The sequence below is a fragment of the Ctenopharyngodon idella genome, chromosome 18, assembly GCF_019924925.1.
Source record: "Ctenopharyngodon idella isolate HZGC_01 chromosome 18, HZGC01, whole genome shotgun sequence".
NCBI classification, from domain to species: Eukaryota; Metazoa; Chordata; class Actinopteri; order Cypriniformes; family Xenocyprididae; genus Ctenopharyngodon; species Ctenopharyngodon idella.
In genome coordinates this window covers 30,235,369-30,244,987 of record NC_067237.1, presented here as the reverse complement: position 1 = coordinate 30,244,987, position 9,619 = coordinate 30,235,369, and the positions used below count along the sequence as shown (strand labels likewise).

Genomic DNA, 9,619 nt, shown 5'->3' with positions numbered 1-9,619 from the left:
ATTTCTAATTTTGAAGTTACTGGTACTAATAAAAAGTACCAACAAGTACAGTGGTATTGGTAATGTATCTACCATGGTTTTGGGCATTTACTGTGGTAATGTCCTTACCTTGGAGTAACATGTAACTGTACTATAGTATAGCATATGCCTATATGAAAGTACCACAGTATTACCCTACTGTACTACATGACTATTTGATGTATTTAATGCTTATATGAAGGATAAAGTGTTGATTTTAGGCAGCGTTGATTTATATTATATATTTCTATGCAAGCAATGCGTGTTCTTCAAAATGCCCAGTTGCACTTATGCGCAGCTATGCAATATGTAAATACATGGGCCGCGGCAGGTGTGTTTACCCATAAACCCTTGTGCAGGGGTTCCATGTTTTCACACATAAATACACATGGACTTGTGGAAGTTTCCTTTGACTTTGAGATCCTCTCCAACACGCTGCACAACTGAAACTACTGAACAAACACGCTTATATGCTCACACGCATTATCTTTCTGAAGGTATGCTGTTGCTTATCTCTTCAGCAGGCATTCATCTGATGTGTGCATTCCTTACTTTACTCCCGGTGTAGTGCGTGTGTGTGTTTAGATAAAGTATATACTCACACTTTGAACAGGCTGATGTTGGTGTAGTTTGCCTTCAGAGCGCTGACATCCTCTTCATCAGAGCTACTGTAACTCTGACATCCCCCCATATCCAGGATGCTTCTACCCATTAAATGTTCCCAGAAACACACACACACCTCATTCAAACACACCGAAGCACCTGACACATAAACAAACACAAGCACAGCGGGTCCCTATGCGCATGTTGTCTGTCCAAGCCTGTGGTCTACGTCCAGACTGTCGCTCCGTCCAGCATTCTGTATGGTTTCTCTTGCTGGTAAACGTGTGTTTGTGTTCTCTCTGCTGTTCTTTGTGTGTCCTACACTTCAGGCTGAGTCTCCCTGTGTCTCTGGTGAAGCAGACGGACAGGTTCCACCAGTACTGAAAAATATTTACTCTCTTACACACAGACACACTCAAAGCCACGCCCCCATCTCTAGGCTTCCCCACCTCCCCTCACCTGAGGCCCCGCCCTCTTGTGCCTCCAGGGGGAACTTTCACTTTCTGTGCACTTCACACAGGATTGGTGTCATTCCGAGACAATTCATGGAATTTTGGATTGTTTGGTTTCATTTTTTTTTTTTTGGTTCACTAGGGTTCATGATGACAAAACAACAACAGGTATGGTTCATCCGAAATGTTTTTTTTTAGTTACATTTAAAAATGTATGAATGTCAGAGCATTAGATATCACTAGGTAACACTAACTTCGCATTTGCTCATTGTTAGTTTATAGTAGCTATGTTAACAAATGAGATGTACAGTGTTACCAATGTAAAACCAAATGGCATTTGCAAAAAAAAAAAAAAAAAAAACTACATTAATCAGGCACAGAATGGCTAAACAAGGTTAGGCACACCCCCACACTTACTATTTACTGGTCAACCATATTTGATACACTTTCTAAAGTATGTGAAGTACAACTGAATGTGCTGAATTTGCTATTTTTGGTGCTCCAGATGATGAATCGAGTCTGACTCAAAGACAACTAAACATTGCCTTTGCATCCTTATTGGCTCGCAGACGGGTTTTATTACATTGGAAATCTACAAACCCACCTAAACGACTGCATTGGTTTCAGGATTTGACTTGGAAAAGATTAAATATTCAATCAGCGGTTCTCATAAATTCTCTTGTCTGGCAACCCTTACTATCATATTTCTCAGCCATAAATGTACTTCCTGGGGTGTAATGGGATTTACATTGATATTGTAACTTTTTCCTTTTTCACACTCCTCTCTATGTAGTGGTCTCATGGTGTTTGATGCTTGGTACCTTTACATATGTAAATATGTAGGGTTTATGTTGCTTATTGTTGTATCATTGTTACACCTTTGATTGAACTTTTTTTTCTCATTCCTCACTTAACGACTGCATTTTTTATGATTTAATTTGAATTATTATTTATTTTCATTATTGTTTGTACTATTACTGTTTAATTATTTTAATTGTTTGGAGGTGGTTGGGGAGGGATTGGAAATGTAAAAAATCTCTAAAAACATTAGCATTATTTGGAATAAAAATAAAGAGGGGAAAAAAGAAATGCACACATTCACAGGATAAAATCCAGATGTTATTGTTTTGCACTAATTTCTGTGAAAAAATGGACCCACATTATTTAACACTTTAATGAAACTTTGTTATATGCATGTGATCACAAACATTATACTGGATATTTTCCCTTATATTATTCCCTATTCTTAAATTATTGTAAAACATTTTCTTTTATTTTTCTTAGTGATTATTCAGTGTTTCACATGCTAAAAACAGGATGAAATGTGCTTAATGAATAAAATTGCCTTGACTTGCCAAAGTATATGAAATGATGTGAACAAGTTTTGATAACACTTTACAATAAGGTCTCATTTATTAACATTGCTTAATGTATTAACATTAACAATTTATCCTTTGTTAATGCTAGTTAATAAAAATGTTCATATTCATGTTAGTTCACGGAGTATAACTAATGTTAACATTTACTAATGTTTTTAAGATCAAAAGCTGTAAATGTTGATATTAACTAAGAATAATAAATGCTGTAGAAGTATTGTTCATCGTTTTATTTTTGGCATGGCTTTATTCATTGTTTCCCACAGGGTGTATGTACCTTTGTTTACACAATTACTAGCATCATACTTTTGAAAAAAAAAAAAGTTTAATTTTCATTGCTTCCACAAAAATTTTAATGTAGACTGCATTCATCAAACTCAACCCTGCTATTACATGATTCAACCAGTTACTGTACCATTTTATTTATGGAAAATGTTTCAGTAACAAACTAGCTAAAAACTACAGATTCATAGCACCATCTACAATCCATGTTTGTGCAAAGTGCTTGCTAGCTAGATGAAATACATCCATTAACTGAGGGTCTGTTAATTTACAATGTAATAATACTAACTTTCAAAATTATTAAAAAAATTTATACTACAGTAATACAATGTTTAAGCGTTTTGGCCAAAACAACACACATTTGACACACAAACCCATTTGAAATATTTATTTGTTTGATATCTGATTTTAAAGCCTAACTCTGACAACAGATAACAGGTACAGTATTGCATTATACCAAAAAAAAAAAAAAAAAAACCACCAGCATCAGTTTACATTAAAAAGGCATTTGACTAAATGACAACAGTGTTCCAGTTTCATACCATGGAGAGACGCTCAAGGCAGAACATACCACAAAATATTGTACCAGTTCATAACATACAATGAGTTTGTGTTTTTGGGTACATGAATACATACAAGAGCTGAAGAGAAAAGAACCCAACAACATAAACGTAAATTTCACATTGCAGGTTCTGATGCATCTATTTCTCAGCTATAAAATCTTCATAGTGGTGTGAAGGAAGAAGGGGATATGAAACAATGATTGAAAAAAAAAAAAAAAAAAAAAAAGTTGTAAATTAGAATCACAAATTGAGTGGCATTACATTGGCATAATTCTTACATCACAGTTTTGATTAAAAACCCCATAATTTCTTTCTCATTCTCATGCCCTGCTAATGCATTGACAAACTATTACTAACAGCAGCAGAACTTGCTATACCCGTGTAACGGTATCTAACAGGTCAACTAAAAATGCTTGGACTAGAGTACACTCAGAAAAAGTGGTTAATATGTGCGTGGAAGACGATAAAAGGGGATTAATGTCTTGACTTTATTTCTAGTAAAGACTTTACTGATATTCCACAGCTAAAAGTGGCAGTATTTAAGTGATGAAACAAAAACGAATGAAGGAACAATCGAAATGAGAAAATCAGTCTCCGGAGGGAGAGAATGGAACCCTGTCATCCAGAATGGGAGAAAAACTGAATATTTAAGAGATATTTTGGCCAAAAAAATAAAAAAATAATAAAATAACATTGAAATAAAATAAACATAAAAATATGAATTACATTCAAGCACAGAGCCTGGTACTGTACGGTCGCCATTTCTCTCGCGTCTCGCTCAAAGTCTCCTAAACACAACAAACACTCGCATCGGCAAACATCTACATTAATTACACAACGGCTTATAAATTCAAAATTGCACATAGACCAAACAATGACCGAGGGCTCTCATTATCGTCATCGTACCGCCACTAATATCCCAATGCATTTGGTATCAAAATCAAGTTTAAAAGTGCAAAATCAAACTGAAAACACACCGAGCCTCTTTAACATTCACACACACTCACTCACTCTCACAAACAGTTTGTGTGCCTGTGTGCACATTTCGTCAAAGCTACATTACTAAAAAAGAAAATAATTTGAAGAAATTATCCATACTATTATTGCTATCTCTCTAGATTGAAATGGACACTGCAGCGTTCTAGTGTTGGCTAGTAATTAGTCATAAAAAATATAATATTAAGTGTACATAGCGTAAAGAATACACATCGACAGTTATTACTAAGACCTGACAGTGATATAGGAAGATTGATTAAGGATAAGTGCGCACACGTTAAACATACTGATGTGTCATTCTCTGATATTTCAAGGCACACGCGCCCTCGGATCTTCTTTTGCACACAGACTCGCTCAGACACACGACGTTCACCTGAGAGTTCGTTCAAATACCAACCACAAACACAATCAGAGTCAAAACAGTCTTACATAAACACGCTTAAAGGAATAGTTCACTCAAAAATATAATTCTGTCATCATTTACTCACCTTCATAATGCTGTTCCAAACCCTTATGACATGGTTCATAAGACTTCTGCGCTATCGTTCTATAAAAAAAGATCAGCGTGAACATTCTTTAAAATATCTTCTTTTGTGTTCTCCAGATGAAAGTCTATGTTTGAAACATGATGATGTGTAAATAACAGGATTTTTACTTGTAGGTGAACTATTCCTTTAAGATAAAAACAGCCCACAACAAAACAGAACTATTGAGACCTGCTCCCAATTATTTTTGCTCATATATATATATATGTGTTTGTGTGGATGGTGGGCAGAAATGGAAACATAAATGCTGTGGGAACATAAGTGCAAACAAATCAGTACTGAAATAAAATCAGTACCGGGCCCAAGGGCTACAGCAAACGGAGACTCTGATCAAGACAGAACACACACACACACACACACACACACACACACACTTGTACATCTATCTTTGTGAGGGCATTCACTGACACAATGCAGTCTCTAGCTCCATACCCACCACAACTAAGAGCCTAACCCGAGCCTAAACCTAAACCTACCCATAACCTAATTATAACCTTATCCCTAAAACCAAGTCTTGACCCTCAAAAGGGCTTTTCACACTTGAAATGGTTAACCCTGGGTCATTCTAAACCCCGGCTAAACGGAATCCTGGGTTATCTTGCTTCACGTTTCACACTGCTCATAATTTACCTGGGTTTAACAATTAATCCTGGGTATTCATAAACTGAGGTTTCACATTGTACATTCCTAAACCCTGGGTTAACATTTATTTGCATATTTGCGGTGTCAGTGTCATTGATTGGATAAAATCAGCATGCGACCCATTTACATGACGTATACTCGTATTGCTGACTGTACTATCGAGTTTATACTGAATGGACATTTCAGACTATAAAAAGGTAAGAATGAAACGGTCTTATTTTCACTCAAATTGTCGTGCTTTCTGTCAGCATTTGACATTTTTCCTCTCAAATGCTGAATTTACTGTTTACATACAATGCACAGTGTTTCTGTGACTGTCCAAAGCAAGCAAATATGAGTACGCGATTCGTTGTCTGTTGCTAAGCGTTTAGCGGTAACATTCTAACACTGCATCGGTTCACACTTAAGTATGGCATGCCAATACGGGGTTAACACAGCAGAAGCAGGGTTAGCACCGCTTTTTACCCGGGGTTATGAAACCCTGCTCTTTGAGTGAGTTAACCCTGTTAACTCACTCAAAAATGAAATTGTCATCATTTACTCACCCTTTACTAACCTCTCCGGAGCAGGGTTTCATAACCCCGGGTAAAAAGCGGTGCTAACCCCTACAAGCGTGAAAAGTTCTTTTACCCGGGGTTAAAAGCGGGGTTTAGAAAGACGATAACCCAGGGTTAAGCGCAGTGTGAAAAGACCTAAACAGGCCTTTAAAGGGTTCTCAGAAAGGTTCTCACCTTACTCAGTTTGTCCTCACACAGATAGTTGTACAAGTACACACACACACTTAATATCATGCCTTGTTCTAAATAGAAAATACTGGTTCAGAAACCTAAAAAAAAAAAAAAAAAAAAAAAATACACGCCTGTCAACGTACCAAGCATTTTTATGCATACGTGAGAATCCATCTGTGGATTGTGCATCATGTGCATCTTACTCTAGGTCCACAACGCTCAACAACACACACACAGACTGTAGTGAGGCCGCTCTCACAGGGTTCAAAGGTCAGCGCTCCAACAGTGAAGATGTCTTCATAGGGAAGACAGAGATCATCTAGAGTACCGCTCATGCTCAAACTAAAAAGACCCACGTAACTACACGGCAGATCGATGGGAACAGCAAATGCCAAAACAGGGAAACCACAGCTTTTAACATTTCATGAGTGGAGCAACGGTTGTCATGGGCATGGAGGCGAGTCAAACGCTGTTACATTGGGCCGTTACTACTGGAGTCGCCCCTGCAGAACGAGACATATTTATAGACTTTAAATACATGTCCAGTAATTTCCTAGGGAAGAACACTCAGATGTATCTATATTTACTTCGGCGACTGAGTACCAGTGATGGGTTTTGCCATGGTTCCTGTTGCCATGCCATCTGTTGCTTTGGCATTAGTGTCACTGAAAGACAGTGGAAGCAACCAATAAGGACATCACTGAGCACATTTTGTTATATCAAGTTTTCTGTCATGTCTTGAGTTGATGACAAAGCAGCTGCTCATTTTTTAACAACTGTCTGCAAACAATTTATGCTTAGATGGAATGCATGAATGTGTATTGGATTTTACCTGTTGAAGACTGCCTTCTCTTGTTTTGCATCTACACTGAGTGTAATGCTCTCCTTGGCATTGCCCGTGGCGACGCTCTCTGTGATGATGTTGGTTCTGTCTTCTTCTTCCTCACTGTCTGACCCACTGGAGCTGCTGTCAGACGCCACCAGCGGAGCCTTCCTCGCCCCACACACACTCCACACACACGCTGACGAGCCTTTAACTGCAACACACATATACTGATTAACTCATGTTAATGGACCATTTCAAGAAAGAACAAACAACAATCAAAAGTATCATAAATATGCAAAAAAATAAAGATTATTATTATTATTATTATTATTAATATATGTAAATGTTTAAAGAGGTCATGAACTGCATTGTTTTAATGTTTTACAATGTTTCCTGGGGTGCACTTTTAACGTTAGTATGCTTTTTACATCAAAAATAGTCATAATTTAGAAATAAAAGGCATTTTTCTACCCGGATTTTAGCTCTCTGATTTGAACGCTCTGTTTTAAGGGGCGTGTCTGCTGTGAGATTTCAGTGTAAACGTCCACTGCTGTGATTGGCTAACATCTTTCCATTTGAAATAGCCAAGTATTACTCTCTCTTTTAGCACATTTTCACTATTACAGCTCTCAAGGTAAACTAATAGTGAAAAGTGCTGCATTACATTTAGATCTATGCCATTATATTTAGAGAGTGGCATGAAAGGTTGCACTGATGAAGATTGTAGCCGATCACAGACATGTTGAGCGCATGAAAGCTGTGATGTTGTCATTGCAACTCAATTTCTGCACACTAACAAATGCTTTCATCGTAACTAACAGTGCAAATGTGATATCCAGAATTCAGTCACTGATAAACTTGCGCTGTTTGATTGACAGCTCCAGCGATTGTAAAGGGAGCGTTCATCGTTTAAATAACAGATTATTTCATCCTACTAAGAGAAACAACGTGAAATTGACCGTTTAGTCACTGGTTTGATTTACTGACACACAGACAAAGAACATCTGACTACGAATCATTACATATCAGATCAGGCATTAGAATGAACACAGTTAATTACATGTTGTTGCATTACTGTCGAGTCCATATCGTAAAAGTCTGTTTGCAAAGCCTGCGCCGAAATGCGATTGATTTACCAAAGAATCCACAGTGAAATGTACCGAATACAAATAAATAATGCTCAACTGAGACATTCACATTGTTGAAAATAAATAACCATATTCCTAGCATTAGGATCCTTTGAAAGGTAATGTTATTTTTGTCCTGTATCACTATTCTCTCCTCATCATCTCACTAACACAACAGTGGGCGGGGCTAACGTTACAATGAGTTGGCGTTGGTTTCTTCTGCGGAGGCGGGGTTTCACCTATCTATGCACATTCCAGGATCAGTTGTTCGCTGGGCCTGGTGTCAATAAAAGCTTTTATTGGACTAACAAGGAAGTTTTCGGTTCTGAAACTTACAGGATATTCTTATAGTACAATGACCTCTTATATATCAAAAGCTCAAGGAAAAGTTGATTTCTCAATTCATGACCCCTTTAAGTAAAAGGTACACTATATAACGTTTTTTGTACAGAACAAAATGATTGATTCACTATGATTCGCTATGATTCATGATTCACTATGGTAAGCCTGTTTATATTTTAGACCTGTCGGGATGGTTTTCACGGGAAATTGTGTAAATACATCACTCGTCTCATAAATTAAATACACATAGTAAAAATATTATCATTATTATTACTGCTACTACTAATAAAAATATGTAATGTTTTGATTCAATAAATGTATTTTCTCCTCTAAATGCTTAGAAATAATAAAATAATAAAGAATAATAATTTTTATGCAAAACTGCACAATGCTTATAAAAGTTGGTAACATTTTAGTGTTTGTTTACATAAAACATTACAGAAAGTATTTGTGTTCATTAGTATAAGGAGGAATGAAGCAAAAATTACATGAACACACTTACTTTCTTCATTTTGGCTCTGTTTGTTTGGATTTTCCGAGTCCACAGGTGAACTGCATCTGGGTCCTGCATCTGAACTGCAGAACACAAGAACGTTTAGCACAGTGTCTACATGACCGAAATACACAATATCAACTAAAACACAGTCTCTCCCTCACCAGCAGAAAGGCTGGAAGTCAGTGAAAGTCGCCCATCCCTTCTCCTCTGTCTCGCTGAGCTGGGCGGTAGAGCTTCCCCACACGTTGGAGCCTGTATCCATGGCGATACTTGCAAAATCCCGACAGCTGAAGTCATCTTCAAAACTCGCTGTCCATCCAGGACCTGATAGGTGATAATCGATATTCCATTCAGTTATTATACGAGATCAGGTGAGATGTCTAGGTCTAGATCAAGGGTCGGCAACCTATGGCATGCGTGCCAACACTGGCATGCTTGTTCCGCTGTAAATAGTTAATGCTATAAATTTCAACCAAGTATATAGAATCCTTATTTAATATTACACACTCATCAAAATGACTGTGATGCATGTGGAAACTCCATTCATCTGTTTCTGGTCACGTCATGTGTTTTCTCCGAACGGATAGCTATCCAATTGTAAAAAGACTCTGAAAGAGGGCATT

The 9,619-nt window shown here is 37.3% G+C and overlaps 1 protein-coding gene across 2 annotated transcripts in view; it reads right to left on the bottom strand.

Moving 5' to 3' along the window:
- Window positions 1–9,619, bottom strand: part of ppp6r2b (protein phosphatase 6, regulatory subunit 2b) — a 28,351-nt gene that overhangs the window by 5,729 nt on the left and 13,003 nt on the right. Inside the window, exons 19-23 of one of the 2 annotated variants that reach the window (XM_051869613.1) lie at window positions 9,158–9,320; window positions 9,003–9,076; window positions 7,038–7,242; window positions 6,793–6,870; window positions 3,105–6,708 (exon numbers count right to left, since the gene is read on the bottom strand). In XM_051869613.1, the coding sequence (XP_051725573.1) occupies window positions 6,678–6,708; window positions 6,793–6,870; window positions 7,038–7,242; window positions 9,003–9,076; window positions 9,158–9,320 (551 nt within the window). In that variant the 3' untranslated portion in view covers window positions 3,105–6,677. Of the gene's footprint in view, window positions 1–3,104; window positions 6,709–6,792; window positions 6,871–7,037; window positions 7,243–9,002; window positions 9,077–9,157; window positions 9,321–9,619 lie in introns of those variants that run through there. The other variant, XM_051869614.1, reaches the window with a different exon arrangement.